The sequence below is a fragment of the Salvia splendens genome, chromosome 6 (assembly GCF_004379255.2).
Source record: "Salvia splendens isolate huo1 chromosome 6, SspV2, whole genome shotgun sequence".
Taxonomy (NCBI): Eukaryota; Viridiplantae; Streptophyta; class Magnoliopsida; order Lamiales; family Lamiaceae; genus Salvia; species Salvia splendens.
This window is the reverse complement of record NC_056037.1, coordinates 14734493-14755706: the sequence shown is the minus strand read 5'-3', so window position 1 is coordinate 14755706 and position 21214 is coordinate 14734493. Positions and strand designations below refer to the sequence as shown.

The window sequence follows — 21214 nt, the reverse complement described above, 5'->3', positions numbered from 1 at the left end:
GAAAGAAAGTGGATTGATTAAATGGTTGCAATTAAGTTTCTATATAGCTATAATTATCAAGAAAGAGTTTAGAGGCAATGATTAAATACAAGATTTAGTTAAGTTATGATTATCCATCGGAGAAAAGTATCCCATCAGTCTCTTCTTAATGCTATGTTCATTGTGCTAGAATTATAAGTACCATAATTGCTTTGTTATTTATATCTTCAAAATATGTTTCATCCGTCCGGCGTCCACCTTTAACTATCTTTATTTGATTTTTACACAAATTTTATGAAAATGCCAGTATTAATTATAAGGGCATTAGCAATGGGGCGCCCTATGGCGCGCCACGTCAGCAGTTTTATCCTCCTACCTCCCCACCTGCAGTGGGGAGCCCTAAGGCGCGCCCTATAGCGCGCCACGTCATCATTTTTTTAATATTTACAAAATCCATACGAATTTTAAAAAAAAATAATACATTAAAATACGAATTTCATAAACTTCATTTCATTTAATAAAAATTAATACATTACAATGTGAATTAAAAAAAAAACACAAACTCAGCGACGGCGGTTACGAGCCCACACTTCTTCAATCATAGCATGCCGCCATGGCCTCTTCAACGGCTGCATCTAATGCTTCGTCAAGCGAACCACCGGATTCAGACGAACTAGAACTATTGGTGTCGTCGCCGAGATTCATTTTGGTTGGATGTAGAGAGAGAATATGTAAAGAGATAGTCGATATGTTCGTATGCACAACTGAATGAGAAACGAGATTTAAATAGAAAATCAAAACCGCGTGCCATCGTCCGAGTCGATCGTCCGCGACCTCCACAATGGGGCGGACGATGACCATTGTCCGCGACAGCCGCAATGGGGCGGATGATGGCGCGGACGATGGTCATCTTCCGCGCTATCCTCCGCAACCGAAGTATAGGGCGCGACTATCGTCCGCGCCCTATGGCACGCACCCGCAATGGGTGCGGACGATGGATGGCGCGGACGATGCGCGCCATCGGGCGTGCCATCGTCCGCCCATTGCGGATGCTCTAAGAGTTGTGATAATTAACAACCATTGTACATACAAAGTTGGGGTATATTTGTCAATTTCTATCATTTACAATGAATAAGGAAGTTACCTATATTAATCGTATACTAATTTTATATTGTAACCCTTCATGTTTGATTACATATTGATTATAATACTTTCAACTAAATATTAAAAAGATACTTAGATTTTTTTTCAAAAAAAATATTTTATTTTAAAAAATTAAAGTAAATATTTTACATCATGTTTTTTATTATTTGAAAAAAGTATGAAAATGAGTTAAAAGAAAAAGAACAAAATAATAAATGATAGTGAAAATAATATAATTAAATTAATAAAATTAAATACAAATTAATTTTGAAAATAATATAATAATATATTATATTATAAAATTATTTAAAGATAGATTTGCTAGTATATTATATTTTCCACTTTCATTCTATACTTAACGTTTTTATTTATAAAACAATTCTTAAAAACTTATTTTTACAATAACTTATTTAAATTTTTATTTTATTCGAAAACTAATTTATAAATTTTTGTAATTTGGAACTCGTATTCATTATTTTTTATTTTATTTTTTAATTATTTTAATATTTGTGAATTGCAATATCAATTGAAGCTTGTGTTGTAAATATTTTCTGCATAGTATATAGCACACGGAGAAATATGCAAAAAATGTCAATATATGATCATTTAGTAGTATTGTCAAAATTACATAACTGAAAATTTAATTATCTAGTATGGAGTATATATTTTGAATACATAACTAATAATTCACTTGAAGAATGTGTCACAAGTATAGGTGGACATCAAGTGCAATGACCTTCCATAATCGAATTAACTCTATTATGTTATCATTTAATGCAATATAGAATATAACAAAATATTAATCAAAAAAATACTACTGTAATATAATATGAGTTCAAAAATTTTATTAAAATACTATGAATGATTATTTTACCTAAAATTTTATTGTGAATTTTGAACAACGGTGGATATTTTCAAGAGTAAAATCAGTTACATATTTTCTAAAACAAAATGATTAATGAAAAATTGTAATAGCATACTTTTCTCCTATAGTTGCAAATAGGGTTAAATTAGTCATAGAAGTATACAATTAATGAAGCTACCAATTCAAACTAATTTGATCTTATCCTATTCAAATTTGATGGGCATTTTGTATATACAACTGTTGTTAATTTATCTTTATTCTGATTGTAAATTCATGAGTAGAGATGGTTAATTGAGTGCAATATAGTTATTTTAGTAATTGAATGTTTGATAATTTATCTAAAATTGAATGATTGATAATTTATCTAAAATTGAATGAACACACATCCATTTTAGACAATTTAAATTTTACTATTAATGGATGATGAAATTGAGTGACACGTCGGTGTATAGCGATCTTGAAATTCTTGATAGACGTCTAAAGGCTGCTATAAATATTCTAACAGACTTGCAAATTGGATGTCATATTGACTTTGTCAGAAATAAGACAGTCCTCCCCTTGTACTTTTCGCCCAACTATTCAAGTTATGTATATGTACAAATTTAACGCCTACAAATTTTAGTCGTGACTTCCATTTTTTCTAAAAATATTAAGATAAAAGCATATTAATCAATTTATTGACAGAATAGAGATGAAAATACACAAATTATAAATTATTATATATGTACATAAATTTTTTAAATATAATTTATATTACAAATTAGTTTTGTTATTACTATATTACAATATTATAATAGAAGTAATATGACAAATTTATGACAATTTTTCATATAATTTTGAGCTTGATTCAAAATAATTATACAATATTCAATAAATATAATATGTGCAATGCGTGCCATATGTGTAGCATGTGTAGTGTGTAGTATTGCAATGCATGTAGTGTGTGTAGTGTGTAGCCAGTGTGACATTCCGTTTATGTGTGTGTGCAATGTGTGTATAGTGTGTGTAGTATGTGTAGTGTGTCAAGTGTGTGTATTTTGTATATAATGTGTGTAGCGTGTCAAGTGCATGTGTGTATTTTATATATAATGTGTGTGTAGTGTATACAGGGGCGGACACACGTTGACAGAGGGTAGGGCTGAAGCCCTTACCCAATTTTTTTAATTTTATTTTCTACTTTCAAATTTTTCACAATTTTTAAAAGTTATGTTAAGCCCTTACTAAATAATGCTATTGAAGAATAAATTATTTTGAGATGAATAATTGTAAGGGGCTGAAAATTAAAGAGAGAAGAAGTAAGAATCCGTAGAGAAAACTGTAACAATGTCGTTGGAAGGAAGCATAAGGAAGAAGATGAGTTTAAATGAATTAATTAATATAAAAGTAAGTCAAATGGACCCCACTTTCTTTGACTTGTTTTAAAAAGAGAACGTATTTTTAAAAAGTGCTACTTGTCACTTTTTAAAGTGGACACGTTTTTTTTTATTAAAATTTAAGTAAAAGAAGTGTAAATTTTAGTGGCACCCGTTTATATGATTTTAAAAAATTAAAGAAGAAAAACAGTAGGGTTTTCTTTCTGGAGTTTACAGAGGCTGCGCGCGGCGATACAGGAACGGACAACGGTGCTACTTCGTAAAAGGAGGGTTTGAGTCTTTGATACTTTAGAGAAATTAATATTCAAATTCTACACAAATGGTGAGGTAAGGAGTTTATTAAAGTTGTTAATTTTATATTCTATTTCTTGTTTTTGCAAAATTTTGATAGAATCTTATGGAGTTATAGATATAAACTAATATTGTACTTCAATCATTATTGCTTAGGTTGACCGTAGAGGATGGAACGCTTCTTTTTAAAAAAGCGTCGGGATGAATTTTCTTCTCAAAGTGAACCCATTGTTGAAGCAATGGAAAATCAGCCCCGAAGAGAAGTCGAGTTGAATTTGAATGATATTGGTGGTGATCCGAGAAAACGCAAGCCAATTGAAGAGTTCGATGTTTCAATTCGTGATAGAGTACGAAGAGAGTACTTGAATAAGGGCTCTTGTCAACCAATTAGACATACGTATGAAAAAAAGAAATATGGTATTCAAGAAAGAAGTTTTCAAGATATTTGGTTTAAAAGGTATATATGGCTAGAGTATGGTGTATCGAATGATGCAACTTTTTACTTTTGGTGCTACCTTTTCAAGAAATCAGACAAAGGAGGTCGACAATCAGATTATGCTTTTACAAAGACAGGTTGTAGCAACTGGAAAAATGCATTAGAAAGATTCAATTATCATGTTGGAGGCGTGAATAGTGTCATAATAATGCTAGAATTCAGTTCGAAGCTTTTCAAGATCAAAGGAACAATGTGGCAAGTATATTACGGTCAAATACCCATGAGATGGAAGTTGCATATCGCATTCGGTTGACAGTCTCATTGAATGTGACTCGATTTCTCTTAAAGCAAGGATTATCTTTTCATGGACATGATGAGTCAAGTAGTTCTTCAAATCGAGGTAATTTTCTTGAGTTGCTTCTATGGTTTAGTGAACTTAACGATGTTGTATCCAAAACTTTGTTTGCAAATGCTCCTACTAACAATCAAATGAATTCACCACGAATTCAAAAGGAATTAGCAAATGCTTGTGCTTCTGAGGTCACACTTGCCATAGTTAATGATATTGGAAATAAAGTTTTCACTCTTTTGGTTGATTAGGCTCGAGACTTTTCAATGAAGGAGCAGATGAGAGTTGTTTTAAGATATGTGAATAACGAAGGATATGTGATTGAGTGATTTATCGGGATCATGCATGTAACTGGCACTTCCTCTCATACTTTGAAATGTGCTATTGATGATTTATTGGTGAAGCATAATTTATCTCTATCTAAAGTAAGAGGGCAAGGATACGATGGAGCTTCTAATATGAAGGGTGAGTTTAATGGATTGAAATCCTTAATATTATAAGAAAATCCATATGCCATGTATATTCATTATTTCTCTAATCAACTCCAATTAATTATTGTTGCGGTTGCCAAGGGTATTAGAGTTGTGAAGGATGTTTTTAGCTATGTCTCCATGGTTGTGAATATGGTCGGGGCATCTTGTAAGAGAAAAGACCAACTTAGGCAGTTGCAACATAACAGATTAGCTGAACAACTTAATGATGGAAAAGTCATAAGTGGAAGATGTAAAAATCAAGAAACTAGTTTGGTAAGGCCTTGAGACACTCGTTGGGGCTCACATTACTTTACATTGCTTCGTCTATGCTCTATGTGGTCTTCGGTTGAGAAAGTGTTGGAAGTTGTACGTGACGATACTACTCTCCGTGATAACAGAAGTACCACTGAAGGATTGATTGAAAGGATGGATAATTATGAGTTTGTTTTCACTTTGCATTTGATGAAACGTTTATTGGGAATAACCAATGAATTGTCCATTGCCTTGCAAAAGAAAGATCAAAATATTATTCAAGCCATATCTTTGATCCAAAGTGTGAAACATCAGTTGCAAAGTTTTAGAGAGAATGGATGGGCAACAAAGTTTTGTGAATTGCATAATATTTCACAAGTTGATATGGATGAAATCATACCACGCTGTGGTTATATGAAGTATGGAGCAGAGTTGTTCACGAATTTGCATCATTATCGTGTAGAGATTTTTAATCAGGTACTCTAATATTCCCATTCATGTCTTCTACACACACACACACACACACACACACACACACACACACACACACACACACACATATATATATATATATATATATATATATATATATATATGGAGGGTTGTATTATATACCAAACTAGTTTTAAGTACTAAACGTCAAACACATCATTATATAATAATGCGGAGTTCATTACAACTTTATTTGTAGTTCATTATAGGGAATTCTAAGATTTAAAAACAATGACATCATCATGCATAATTTAGAAATCTGAAGTTCATTATATGTTTGTTATTAGTTCATTATAATGAACTCCATGTTATCATATAATGATGTTGTTCGGCGTTTAAGGTTTAAGAGTGGTTCGGTATTGATCACAATCCTATATATATATATATATATATATATATATATAGGGTTTTGATCTATGCAAAACCATTCTTAATACAAAAATGCGAACCAAGCATACAAAAGTCATTTTTTGGTCATTGTAAGTTTATTTTTACGTCATTATAGTAAGGATGACATGAAATGATCTTAACATGACCTCAAACCCAAAGTTTATAATATGACCTAAAACTGCTTTACAATGACCCTCCGTGTTTTTGTTTAATTATTGACCATTGGATTGTCAAATCTCATGGTCAGGATTTGGTCTGGATTTTGTATTGAGATCAAGTTTTGTATTGATCATTTTCCTATATATATATATATATATATATATATATAGGGAGATGATCAAAATAAGTATGTGTTTAAATCCAGAAATGCAGACCAAATCTCAGCCCTAGGATTAGATGATCTAATGGTCAATAATTAACCAAAAACACGGAAGGTCATAATTAAGCAATTTTAGGTCATATTATAATATTTGGATTTAATGTCATACTAAGATCGTTTTAGGTCATGCTTTGTTAGCATGACCTACAAATTACCTAATTATGACCTAAAAGTGCCCTAATTATGATATTGTTCTGCGTTTCTGTATTTAAATCCAGTTTTGCATAGATCAAAACCCTATATATATATATATATATATATATATATATATATATATATATAATAATAATTTATGTTATTGTGGTCGCAATGTCAAGGTTGTTGATTTAGCTATACGAGAGATGGATAATCGATTTTCTGAAGCTAGCACCGAGTTGCTAGGATGCATAGCATGTCTTGATCCAAGAAATTCTTTCTCTCGATTCAATGATGATCAAGTAATCCGTCTTGCTACTTTATATCACGAGGACTTCTCTGCAAATGATTGTTCACGTCTTCCACTTCAACTTAGTAATTTTATTGCTAATGTACGATGTGATCCTCAATTTGTTGCCTTAAGAAACTTAGGAGACGTTGCTACGGAAACGGTCAAAAGTGGTAAGCATTTGTTTTTTCCGTTGGTTTATCGGATTATTGAGTTGGCATTGGTTTTACCTGTTGCTACTGCTTCTGTTGAGAGAGCATTTTCTGCAATGAAGACTATCAAGACTGACTTGCGAAATCGGATGGGAGATGAGTGGATGAATGATAGTTTAATTGTGTACATTGAGAAGGACCTGTTTTCAACGATTGATAATGAAAAAATCTTGCAACGTTTTCAATCGATGAGAACACGTAGAATTCAGTTGCCACCGCTTTAGATGTAAAACCGCAGCTATGACATGTTCTTTTTATTAGATATATTTTGGACTACTTATTAAATATATATGCATTTTACAGTTTTTGTGGTTTTATATTATATAATTTTATATATATTATGTTTAACTGTGAAAAAATATATAGTGAAGTCCAGCCCTGAGTGTATATATTTTATGTGCAGGGTGTATTTTGTGTATGATGTTAGTGTATGTATTTTGTGTCAGTTGTGGCACAAAATAAAGAAAACAGATGAATTTTGGCAAACAAAAATTTCGTAAATCTTAAGTTAGATTCTTGAGGTATTACTGGGTATTGCTATTATTTGTGATTACTTAGATTGAATCGATTGGTGCGGACTGTGGAGTAGTCTTATCCAATTTAATATTTGGACATGGTGAGTCTCCTACAAGTTTTATTCGAAGAAGAATAGGGTTTAAGTTTAGCAAAGTAATACTGATGTTAAAAAACAATACTATACTAAATTTTTTTAGAAGTTGATGATAAGAAAAAAACCCATCCAAGTTTCTATCATTTATGACGATACAGTTAAAACCATTGAGTTGGACCACTAATTATGCGAACTCATTTTCTCATGAGAATTAATAAAATGTTGTGTTTTTAGGAAGGAACAAGAAATTTAATTAGGTAGGGCAAAAGGTGGGGTTAACTAAACACGAGACACTTGCAGTGAGGGCGGACCACAACAAGTCCAACAACTTTAGAACGTGCCCTACCATTCACTTACCTCTGAATTAGAACACCAAAATAATACCTCCAATTACAATACTATCGGCCTATTTGATTCCCATGTTAGGAAAAGTCTTTGTTAGTTAGTAATTTGGTTTGTCTATTTTGTGGTGTGTGTTTAACATGACAGTTTGGAGAAAATATTTAGTGGTCATGACATAGCAATGTGGAAATGTGATTTGGTATGTCCTATCAATATATCATTGACAAGTGGAAATAAATAGAATTCCACTTCGACTACATATATTAATTATAGAAGCATAGTTATTTTTTTATTAAAAGAAGCATTAATATAGTTAAATACGGAAACTATACCAAAATATTATTGGAAATTACATCTTATACATAATATAATTAACATGAAATAAAAAATAATCATAACTTTAATTTAGTTAAATTTAAACTAAATTTACAATATGAATGATTATATAGTGTAATTCTTATTTTATTACATAATTCACTTTAATTATATAAATTTATTATTAATATCTATAGCTATATTTTACTAACATACTAAAATATATATATACGATAATGTGCATTTATAAAATAAAATAAGAATTACGCTATATAATCATTCGTATAGAATATTTAATTTAAATTAAAAAAAATCTAAGATATGATCATATTTTTTTGCGTGTAGTTTATATTATAAGAAAAAAAAAGCAACCCCATCAAATTTGAATGTATAACACAGTATGATCATTTTTTTTATTCACGTGCATATATATACCCTTAACATAATATATAATCATATATATGATGAATTTGCAATTATAAAATAAAATAAGAATTACACTATGTAATTATTCATATAGTAAATTTAATTTAAATTTAACAAAATTTTAGTTGTGGTCATATTTTTTTGTTTATGTAGATTATGAGTTGTGATCAATGTCGAATTAATTTTAAAGACCGAACTAGAGAACAAATTTGGGCCATTAGATCTAGTTTTTGAGACGTGTATATTATTTCGGTCTTCATTACAAGCTCGTTTTACTTCATTGTATTAGGTTCATTACTTCATTCTGGTACGTAGTACCTTGAAACTACAATATGTTTTTACTTACTTTCAGTAGTTTTAAAATGATTCAACACATGTTTCGTTCGAATTCATTGAACTGAATTTTTTACTTTATTCATTTTAAAAAATACAAGTAGGTTTATTATTTCATTCATAATCGTTATTACAGTAGGACTTCAAATGTTTCTACACACACTTCATTCAAATAGTTTATTACATCATTTCATGTGCTTATTACACTATTCAATTAGACTATCATTCCATTTTGTTGTCAGTGCCGTGGCGGCGGCGATAGGCATTGAAGAGAGAAAGAACGGTACGCAGTGGCGAAACCGCATGTACGTACTGGAATGAATTAATAATTCTATTGGAATGAAGTAATATATAGTATTATGGAATAAAGTTAAATCATCCTAATATGTTATGACTTATTTGCCCGGGGCTGAAGTAAAACAGGCTCGTGATGATGGCGAAACAAAATTTATACATTTGCACATCTCATCTATAAAAAACTAGATCTAAAAACCCTAATTTGATGTAGTTATGAGGTTTAGTAATAATAATTGGATTTGCGTATAATGAAATTATGTAGATTATATTATTGTAGTATTTATTAGGAAAAAAAAGCAACCCATTAAATTTGAAATGTGTAACGTAATATGATCACTTTATTTATTATTCACGTGTATGCATGTATGTATTATTTATATATGTAATTTCCAATATTTTGGTATAGTTTCTGTATTTAACTATAATGCTTCTTTTAAGAAAAAATAACTATGTTACTATAATTAATATATCTAGTTGGAAGTGCAATTCTATTTATTTCCACTTGTCAATAATGTATTGGTAGGACATATCAAATCACATTTTCACATTGGTATGCCATGCCCATTGAATATTTTCTCGACTGATTGGCGTTTAAAAATTTACAGTAGATGCAGAAGCTTCTCAAATTGCTATAATAAAAATAAAATAAAATAAAATATTATAGCTAAGAGTAGATTTTATGTTATTATTATTCCATTAGTCTTACTAAGTGTGAAGCATTTGCCTTTTAGAGCATCCACTATGGCTTTCGCCTAGCAATAGCTCAGCCATAGCCCAACCACAAACTCCTCCTGCCACATCATCAGCACTAAAAATTCTCCTGTCACATCATCAGGACAAGCAAATAGCCCAGCAATAGCCTAGCCACATCACTCCTAATTATATAAAACAAATAATTGACAATCACACAAAATACGGAATTAAATTTACGACACAGATACGCGAAAATTCAATAATATTATTTAAATTAAAAAGTACATTAAAAAAAATACATTAATTTAAAAAAGTACATTAAAAAAATACATTAATTTTAAAAAATACATTATTTAAAAAAAAACCTGACCTCCGCCTCACTCCTCGTCTCCGTCGCCCCCGTCGCCTCCGTCACCGCCGGTACCCCCCCGGTCTTCAAATCGTCACGCATGCTCACGAGCAATGTGTGAATAAAGCTCTTCTCCTCGGGGTCCTCTGCCGCCTTCCAATTGGCTAAGATCTTGACCATCTGAGCACGTGTTTGTTGACGCGCGAAGAATTTGAGATCCTCTATCGACTGGCCAAGGGGGGATGCCGACTGGACCTCCTGGGACCCCCCGACGCCCCCCTCGCCTCCCGTTGCGCCCGCCTTTGACCAACCGGGTGAGTTCGGCGAGCGAACGATGGAGGGGACGGGAGCTCCTGAGCACCCTCGGGGAGGTCGTGGGAACCACCGCTGCTGCCGCTGTAATCACCGGTATAGTTCAGTCGTTGTTTCTTCGGCCAGCCAGCGTCGGCACCTGGGCGGAACTTCTCGGAGTCGTTCAGCACCTCATAGCAGTTCCAGTAGACTCCTTATACAACCCGGGTTAGGGGAAGGCTTTCTCCGCTATCCTCCTGTAGTCATCCTACGTTTGGCCACTACTTTGCATGCGGAGGGCGTTGGCGTACAAGACCGAAAATCGGGAGACCCCAGCCCTGATTCGGTCCCACGCCTTCCGACGCTCATCCCCATTGAGCGGCCTCCCCTCCGGGCAAAATGCCTTGTAGGCTGCTGCTATTTTGGCCCACATGTTGATGATCCTCTGATTGTTCGAAGTGAGGGGATCATCGCAAACACTCACCCACGCCTTGGATAGCGCGACGTTCTCCGCATCGGTCCACCTCCTCCGTACCTAGCAGTCGTCCTCAATCGGCTGCGACGACTTGCCGACCCTCTTACCCTTCCCCTTTGGGGGGGCCCGACCCCGCCCTACACCCCCCGTTTGAACGGGAGTTTTTGGAACACCGAGAAGATCAAACCCCAACTCCTATAAGGAGAAAGTCTCATATTGCGTGAACTGCGCCTCCACTGGGATCGATGTGTGCGAAGAAGCAGTCGAAAAATCAAAACTGGGGCGATAGACGTTCCCCCCCCGCGTCCCCTGCGTCGCCGGTACCCCTCCCGGCATCATCTGCATACTGGGTGCCCACCCCGGCATCGCCGGTAACCCCCCCGGCATACTCCCCCCCGGCGATCTCCCATTGGCTGCCATCTTGGGCATCATCTGCTGCCACGGGTACATGTTGTAGTACCCGGGCATCGGACCCCATACACCTCCCACGGGTACCGGGGGAGTTTGAGACCCGGTCGTCATTGGAGTACCTTCGTTGTTGTTCTCCATTTCACGTTGTTGATCTTGTACAGAAATTAAGATAGAGAGAGTACTCGTTAAAACAAGTGGTGCGAATGAAAATGACGTGCAAAGCGCGTATATATAGTGTTTCGAAAATAAAATAAAAAGGAAAAAGAAAATTTTGCTCGCCGATCGCTCGCCGATCCGGAGCCTGCAATGGCGGCGAGCGGACCGGCGAGCGCATCGCCCAGCGCTCGCGAATCGGCGTGCGCTCGCCGATTTTTTCACTGAAATGGCGCTCTCCGGTTACAATGGTTCGGTGAGCGAACTGGCGAGCGCCGGAGATCGGCTAGCCGGTCCGCTCGCCGCCATTGTGGATGCTCTTAGCATGATTTTTATATATTATTATTATTATTATTATTATTATTTTATTAATCTAAATAGGAAGAAAATATAATAAAATTGATACTTATTTTTATTGAGAAAAAAAGTCACTTTAACTGAGAAATTAAAAAAACAAAAATATTTCACATCAACGGAGAGGAGAAACTAATGGAGCACCCTTTGATTATAGATAAATAATGTAGACTTGACACTTTAACAAATAGTAACAAGCATTTGGAGGACACAACTTCAAATCCCACCACCCCTACTGGGAGACTTTGGTCTTAATCTGTAACCTCGGTTGAGCAGAATTAATTTCGGTATACTTGTGGTTAAATAAAACAAGAAAAAATAACTAGCATTTGCGAGAATGGTTGGTCTACCAAAAAGTAGCCATCATTATTATTCAAATTAATTCATCTCTTAAGTGTTACTAAAAAACAATGCAAAACTATTACGTGGGGCTATACTTAAGTGCCATTGACGAAGCCATCATAGAGCCTGAGGGGTCATGGGCCCCTCAACAATTCGTAATTTTATACTACTAGTAGTATTTGTTAGACATTATTATATGATGGAGTCTCAGTTAAGTTGGTTAAAGAGTTTATCTCATAGCGTTGAGGTCTATAGTTCCAAAAATATCGAAGATGAACCCCTCAACGTAAAATCCATGGCTTCATCAGTGCAGTTAGTGCTATCATACTATATCTAGGGGCAATTCGATATGAAAGGGCAAGCCATAGTGAGAACATTTTCATAATTTAAAAATGATATACGATAAAGTAATAAATCTAAATTGATATACTAATCTCGTTTATACTATTAATGTGGGTCCATATCTACAAAATTGGACTTCTTCCTTCCTGATTTATGGATACACTCAAGTTGCGAAAAAGCCAAGGTAGCATGGAAGTTGATGCACCAATAAAAGAAATGCCTTGAACTTGAAAATGAAGCAAAAAGGGCTACCCACAGGCCTAAATGTTTCGTAAATAAAGGAGTCAAACACATCAATAATATGATTCGTTAAATTTGTTGCAGCTGCAGACCCCCCTTGCTTCTCTTTTTTCGACATTATTAACTACTTTTGACTAGTTTCTATGAATTCGCTCTTCTATCTTTTTCAGAGAATTAATAATGGCAGACAACTTTGTACATTAACAACACAACAAAACCAAAGCTCCTGTTTTAATACCACAAATCACATAAACTGAACAATGTCATAGATGATAGAATAGAGATCTACAGTTTGATATAGTGTCACAAGATATCTCTCTCGGTACCTACAGCCTCGCCCCTTTGCTAAGCAATACCAGCTCCTCCTCTACTCTGATCTCATCTCCGATCACTGAAACCCAAGTTTCGGTGATTTTCTCCAAGTTCCCGTCCGATATGTCAGCAACAGTGAAGGCTCGTAGAGTGCCTAATGCAACGCCTTGCTCATTGCTGCTAATTGTTTTAACCCTTGGAACAACGGCTCCATTGAGGTACACGATGTTGTCATCCTCAACCACTATCATTTTTCGAAGACCATTTCCAGAGGCCAGCGCTTTATGCATGTGACCAAACACTACCAGCTTGATTGACAATTTGGTGGTCTCTTTTAGTTGGGATATTGCATGCGCCAAATCTATTTTTGTCATCACAGACTAATTCAGCGTGGGAATATCATACGTGTAGGGAATATGACAGCGGGGAGTTAAGAATGCGAGAAACAAACATAAAAACACAAGTAGTAGAGAATCAGAATTACCAGGGTCACCATGATCACCACCTCCAGGTATCCAATCTTTTCCGCATATATCATCCATATTGGAACCTAAGCCTGCGTGAATTACCTGCGAGTTTAATATAAAGCAACTCTTTGGCACCATGTGAAAAAAAGATTTTGCCCATAAATTTACTACACCTGTTGGCCCATTATGAGCAAGGAATATAACTGAATGATCGGCAGGAGTTCCTACAGCAGCTTGATTAATCCTCTCTGCGCTTCCATCCATATCATGGATGCCATATCTAGGGATACAATTGCAATGTGGATAGAAGGAATTAGGTAAGGTCAAGATGAGAGAATGGCATGCTAAATATGCCTATAGGTTACAATTTACATATATTTAATCTAATAATTAATTAATTAGCAAAGTAATTAGACCAAATAAAAGGTAGTTATTGCCTGCACTACAGAGATCACATAGCTTCCTATTCATCAATTGATTCTATATGCATAACATTATAAGAGAGAAGAAAATATTCCTGACTAGAATAAATTCAATAAATTTCATCAATTGATTCTATAAAAGGATGATGCGAATTGCATAGGTGAAGAATAAATTTGAGAAGTAGCACATACGGACTACTGACCTAGCAGTAAGAAGTTTTTTCCGGAACAACTGTCGACCACCACAAGAAAACGGCCGTCCACCAACTATACTCAGCTTCAGATTTGAAAAATCCATACGTCGGTAGCCAACATGCTCATCACCAAGGCTGGTTCACAAATATTTTATACACAAATTGTTGAAAGTGCGGCAATTTCATCATCTTGATTAATATGGGAAAAGAAAATATGTGGAAAATGTAATTCTACAAATTATGACTTATAAGACTTACCATTCAAGCTGCAGTTGAACAGCATCTTTTTCCCTGCATTAAGAATTGATGCATTTAGAAAAGGTAAATAATTTATACAGGATGATACAATGATGAAGGTAAATATTCACCACAGATATCAGACACATTTGCAATTTACACGTATTCACCTAATGATAGTGAGCAAACATAGCAAGTGCGAAGATTTCAAAGAGATAGCGGAAATCAAGCAGAGCAGATACGTGATGTATGGAGCAGGCTAATCATGTTTCTAAGCCATAAGACTACATTAGAATTACTTGCTCTTTTCAGAAACAATATGCTACACACTTCCAAGTTGTAGTTTTAGAAGTTGAATCCTGTGTAAACTCATCTTGTTTCCCCATAAAAAAAATGAAATATTCTTTCTAATTACAGCATATATGTGTTGAGTATCTGTCCAATTTATTACCATCTTAGAATCACAAGCATTTCATCCAGGCATCCTTAGGAAGAACATAAAACAATTTTATAGAGGATGAAGGGGTATTAATCTTATTTCAGAGAACAGAAAATAACAAAACTGAATCATACAGAATCTAATCTAAAGTATCCACTAGCTGAGTCCAATGGTTGTGAGACGCACAAACTCCATGATATTAACAAGTCCCTGCGGAGCTCTGCTCAATATAGAGGCCAGATCTTTTAGAAATATACGAGTATACTAATTGATAAACATGCACTTTCGAATGAATTAGCACCTAAGTGTCATGGTTTTCCTACAACAAAAGATAGAAAAGGAAAAGAGTACCAAAAAAGTGGCAATATTTAAGAAATACGCCCAAGGGATAGTCCTGCAGTAAGTGCTCAGGTATCTCATCAGGACATCACTAGGATAGTTCTCAGTCAAGGTAAATGTTCAACTGGGGGGGGGAGGGGGGATCCAAATGCCACAAGTCGGTATCAATACTGGTCTCTATATGATAATATGTTTTAGCTAGACACCTTCTTAGTATTTTACACTCCAGTCCAGAAAAAAGACAGATTCTCAACATTAACAAGGTAGAAGCACATGTTCTTGAACCATCCAACCACCATGTGGAACCCACCCAGAAAAGACAAATGTAGAATGATTCTGACTTAATAATGGTAAACAAACGCAATAACTCTATTTCAGGGATTTCATACATTTAAGCTAACCTCGCAGAGAACTTCTGGGTGTTCCAGGCATCATGGTTCCCCAAAATGACTGCTTTTGCAAAATCAACATTTGAAATACTTTTAACAAGATCAACATTCTCATTGCCAAAATCACCTGAAGAAAACTCCCACGGCATAAGCGAACCAACGGGATCTAAGGTACCCCTCAAATTAATCTAGATAAATGCAGGATGAGATGACTCAGCTCAGCTGGCATGCCCATCAACAAACAGCCTGACTAGAGAGTGAAGAAGAGAGCACCTGCCTGTAAACAGCACAAGATCCGGCTGCATTCCCCAGAAACACTTATTACTAGAAGAAATCCAGAGAGTATACAAAAACTAAAACAAACTGCGAGTGGTGTAGCCAAGTCACTTTTATTTAATGAGAAAAGAAACTTTGATGATTGTAAGAAAAAAATGTTACTCCATAGGAACAAGGGAAGACACAAAACATAAGAACACTGAGAAGATAAAAGTGTACTATTCCACATCCAGTTGAATCCTCTTCCCATACCTCATAAACAGATTCCTCTGAGTTCTCAAAAGTTATTATTGTTTCCTAAGCATAGGGACCAACAAAGAGTGGGGACTATCACTTCCCACGATAACTGTCCCATTTAACTGAAGAAAGTTCCAAGTTTTGATGAGAGAAAATCATGGAAAGTACCAAGTCAATCAAAATTCAAAACAAACACTTTTTTACTCCTTTTACAGAACTTTTTCTCAATTTAATACTAAATCGCAATTCCAACAAGAATCTGCTGATAACTTTCTCCTGATCAACAAATCACAGAGAATGCAAAATTTGCCTCACTCAAATAAGAAATCATTTCATTTTATCGACAGCTATTCATCAATTACATCACAAAAGAGAGAATTGACCACAGATAAGCTGAATCAAAACAAAGTACCAATAAATTGATCACATAAAGAAGTAATTGAGAGAAAAAAAAACCTTCAACAGTTGCAGAGCTTTGGTATCCTCTTCGAAGCTCCAATCGTCATGCTTGGAGTTCAATAAGAGGGGGAAAAGAGTAAGCATCCGTTTTCAAAAGTAAAAAAAATTCAATCACAGAGAAGTGGAGAGAGATTACGACGTCGCCGACGACGGCGATGCGGCAGGAGGTAGCCATAGGAAGGTTGCAGCAACAGAAGGTAGAGGCCTGCGGAGGGGAGATTCCACAGCGAAACAGTGGCGCGTGTAACCACGTGGAATCGCTGAGCACTAACATGTGTGTATTTTGTCACACCATATTCATACCTCTCTTTACTGTAGAGTGTAGATGCCACATTCGGTAATTCGCATCTTTAGAATTAAATTATTTGTTTATGCCATAATTTCATATGATTAAATATTAATTGTGGTTGTTTATGCCCACATAGTAATTACCAACAGAAACAGAATTATTTTGAGCATATTTCGAAAGTCAAAACACCTTAAAATTTTAAAAAGTAAAGCACGACTATCTACTTGTACCAACATGTTATGGAAATAATAAATAAACAACCACAATTAATTTCCTATTAAGCCCAAATGAATGCAAGATAGCCTGATTTGTGCACTTGAGATCTCCCAGGATCAGAAGCATCAAAATCCCTGTATATGTTGGAAGGAAATAAATAATTGTACCAGTATGAGCTACTAATGAATCATAGTAGTATCATATTCATGTATATATGCCATCAATTAATAAATGTATTAGTACCTCTTAATTATTTTGAAAAGGTGGTTGACCAAGCTTTCCTCCACCAATATTGCCATTATGAGTAGTCACTCCTAAGAAGGCAAATTTAATATTGAGAAGAATTGCAAATGAGATGTTGAAAAATGAAGAGGAAACACCTACTACTAATACCATTACCATTACAATTACCAATATCACGAATATTTTGTCGTTTTGCTACATATTTATCATCGAGTGGCACCGGTGGTTGAAATGAGAACTGCGACAGCTTCATCTTATCATCTACATACCTTGGATTATCTTCCAAGTACCTGCATAGCAAATTTGATTCTATAACAACAATTATAAGAGTCAAGATCCTCGAATTAACTTTATCATATCCAAACACCTTCTTAGTTCAACCATAGAACGTAGCCTCTTGTTTGATGGAGAAACATAATACCTGTGAATAATAGTAGTAATAGATAAATTTTTAAATAAAATCAATTTCCAAAAAAAAAGGGATGCAATGCAACTGACACATCAGCAAACTTGGTGCCGCCTTCAGCCCTAATTCTTAAAATGCGCTGCCACGTGGGAGGAGTCTGAGGAATGTTGGGCTTGTCCATGGCCCACCTGAGGTTGGTGTCATCCTCGTTAACATCGGATTCATGGCGGCAAGAAATGAGGGGGCGCCACTCTCGAGCTCTCTCGCATTCAAACATCTGGTCGCCCAATTGAGCCCTAATCTCTTCGTATTTGTGTTTGGAGGGGATGAGTCTCCACTTGGAACATAAACCGCATCGAACTGTGTACAGCTTCACCGATTCCCACACCTTCTTTGCTTGCACCGCTTCTGTTTCTTCCATTGCACTAATCAAATTATTCATTGCCGGCTACCTAGAGAAAGAAGGGTTTATATGCATGTATTTATGGGGTTAATTTAATTATGTCGTAATATTATTTCCCCAAAAATGGTTGTGTGCTGTGTCGTTACATGTAAAGAATTGAATTCTAATAACTAACGGGATTAATACGCCTTTGATTTCATAGTATTATGGAGATTAATGATATTTGGTGTTTGCCAAAGCAGAACAAAGAAACATGAATGTGAAGAAGAAAATAGCAAATGCATTCGTAGATTTTCTCCACTCAAAATACTAGAGAAAATCAATATAAAAAAATCAATTTGTTTAGTTTAGGACACTAAAAAAAACGAGAATTAGTGACGGCCACTGAAATTTCAAAAATTAATGATGAATAAATGAATGAAAACGTAAGTCACTAATTGGTGACAGAATATTCTGTCACTAATCTGAACTTACCAAGGCAACTGCTTTTCATTTTCCGTCATTATAATTTTAGTGACGGATGAATCCGTCACTAATATTTTTTAGAGACAAGAATTTTAATGACAAGTACGTCTCGCTAGATCCGTCATTAAAATTCTTGTCTCTAAAAAATATTAGTGACGGATTCGTCGGTCACTAAAATTACAATGACGGAAAATGAAAAGCAGCTGCCTTGGTAAGTTTAGATTAGTGACAGAATATTCTGTCACCAATTAGTGACTGGCGTTTGCATTCATTTATCCATCATTAATTCTTGAAATTTCAGTGGCCGTCACTAATTTCCGTCACTAATTCTCATTTTTTTTGTAGTGGGACGGTTATACTAAAATCACAACCACAATTAAAATCACAACATACCACTAATAAAAACCCTTAGATTTAGAAACAAATTCAATCTTAGTCTGCCATGTGGCAGACCTGCTTGACTATATATTGTAGATTGCTTAATTATCTCTGATTTCATATCGCAAATTGCTTGGAACCATATGTCGTTTTGCTTGTCTATGTACCGCAGATTGCTTACCTATGTATCGTAGATTTCTTGCCTATGTTGTCATTTTAATTATGGTGTCACCATAATGCTCTGATTTCGTATCGCAGATTGCTTGCATATGTATTGCAGATTGTTTACCTAAATTGTCATTTTAAATATGGTGTTACCACAGTGCACCCCTGTATCTAAATTTGACAAACAGTGACGGATACAACTAAGAACAAAGGGGTGAATGTACCCCAAGAACCGTAAATAGTCTAGTGGTAAAATGTTCATATTTCATAGTGTTTGACCCCGGGTTCGACTCCTTGAAGTCTTTTGCCTTTATTCTTTGTATATTGTTTAGTTTAAATATTTTAAATTTTCTCCAAACTAAAATCAATTTTTTATACAAAAATTTAAGAATCTCTAATTTTTATAATGAAAATTTTATCTATGTAATAAGTAATAACATTTAAAAAATTATATATGATGAGTATCTAGGAAAAAAACAATTGAGATAATAGGAAAAAAATCGATTGAATTTTAATCCAAGCCAATATATTTATTTTTCGTACCCCAATATGAAATTTTTGGAGCAGTGGCGCCACTGCTGACAAACAAAAGACAAAAACATAACTAATTGTTGTCTAGAAGATTAAGACTACTACCATTAAGGGCCCGTTCACTTTCCCTTTTAGCAAATGCACAGAATTAATTCTGGCCAGATTTCAAATGGTATGGCCCACCTATTTTGAATTATATCCATGCATTTAGTATCCATGAATTAAGATCCATAAATAAAAGTGATATTTTTTTTTTCCGGTAAGAGGACGAAAAAAACCTCCAAATATTTTCATAATTCCGAGCCATACCCTTCAACCTCCAAAAGCTGTGGAAAATCATTTTTCATCTCAAATTTTACAAGCACCACCACCTTCGCTGTAGCTACCGCTACCTCCATATCCACAGCTCCCACCTCTACTTCCACCTTTGTTGTCGCCGCCTCTGCGGGTGCTTCTCTGTACAGATGGGGAAACGAAAATTGAAGGGAGCCCGCTGCCTCTCTCTTGCCCTAATGCTCACCTGGATCGAAGCCCTATGCAGAGGCTGCCCCGCACTTTCAGAGAAATCTGCCGCGGTGGTATCAGAAACCAACGGTGGTGTGGCGGTATGCATCTCCCCTCATCGGATTTCCCATCCCCGCCACTGTCGCCGTGAGAAACTACCCCGCCACTGCCGCCGTAAGGTGTGCACAAATTCTCGATTTGGAGGGGAATCTAAAAATTTGGGGGCAACAATGTCTTTTCGATGTCCAAGTTCCTCAATTCTGGGCTCCCGAGAATTGAAAACCACCCATTTGGTGAGATTTATTTCAGGAGCAATTCTGATGAACAGTTGCGGGCAGAGCCCCATACCTTGGGCCTGCCAGAAATTTAACACACAACCTGAACAACAGAATTTGATCAGATATGGATCCAAATCTGGCCATATCTGATAAACTGAACATGCCCTAAGAGAGCAGAAGAAGTTCCTTTCCGGAGCTTAAGACGCCTGCCTTATAATCCGTGAGCTTAAGACGTCTACCATTAATGTCCAATATCATAGAAGAAACATTGGTTGTTATTTGAGAAAGTTCAAAACGCTTACAATGATACTTTAATACTCCCTCCATTCTATAAGAATATGAATATGCACTCTTTCCTTTTTAGTCCATCCCACAAGAATATACACTTTCCAAATTTAGAAATTCTTTTCACTCTAATGAGGTGAGACACATTCTCCACTAATAATACTTTATTTACATGTTCTCTCTACCTCTCTCTTACTATACCAATTTGGCATTAAAGTCCGTGTCGAACTCAAAGTGCATATTCTTTGG

At 35.3% G+C, this 21214-nt stretch overlaps 3 protein-coding genes across 3 annotated transcripts; 1 reads left to right on the top strand and 2 right to left on the bottom strand.

The window, feature by feature from the left end:
* Positions 1–6763: 6763 nt before the first annotated feature.
* LOC121808850 lies at positions 6764–7282 on the top strand. The gene has a single exon (XM_042209422.1). The coding sequence runs from the start codon at positions 6764–6766 to the stop codon at positions 7280–7282; it is 519 nt and encodes a 172-aa protein (XP_042065356.1).
* A 5963-nt stretch (positions 7283–13245) lies between these two features.
* LOC121807105 lies at positions 13246–17152 on the bottom strand. Its single transcript, XM_042207303.1, has 9 exons — positions 16939–17152; positions 16800–16850; positions 16108–16129; positions 15843–15957; positions 14685–14717; positions 14436–14561; positions 13984–14090; positions 13828–13899; positions 13246–13704 (listed from the first exon to the last, which is right to left on the bottom strand). The coding sequence occupies exons 1-9, from the start codon at positions 17074–17076 to the stop codon at positions 13358–13360; spliced, it is 1011 nt and encodes a 336-aa protein (XP_042063237.1). The 5' UTR covers positions 17077–17152; the 3' UTR covers positions 13246–13357.
* A 401-nt stretch (positions 17153–17553) lies between these two features.
* Positions 17554–18377, bottom strand: LOC121808849 (methyl-CpG-binding domain-containing protein 2-like). Its single transcript, XM_042209421.1, has 4 exons — positions 18049–18377; positions 17918–17971; positions 17719–17840; positions 17554–17621 (listed from the first exon to the last, which is right to left on the bottom strand). The coding sequence occupies exons 1-4, from the start codon at positions 18375–18377 to the stop codon at positions 17554–17556; spliced, it is 573 nt and encodes a 190-aa protein (XP_042065355.1).
* Between the last annotated feature and the right edge of the window lie 2837 nt (positions 18378–21214).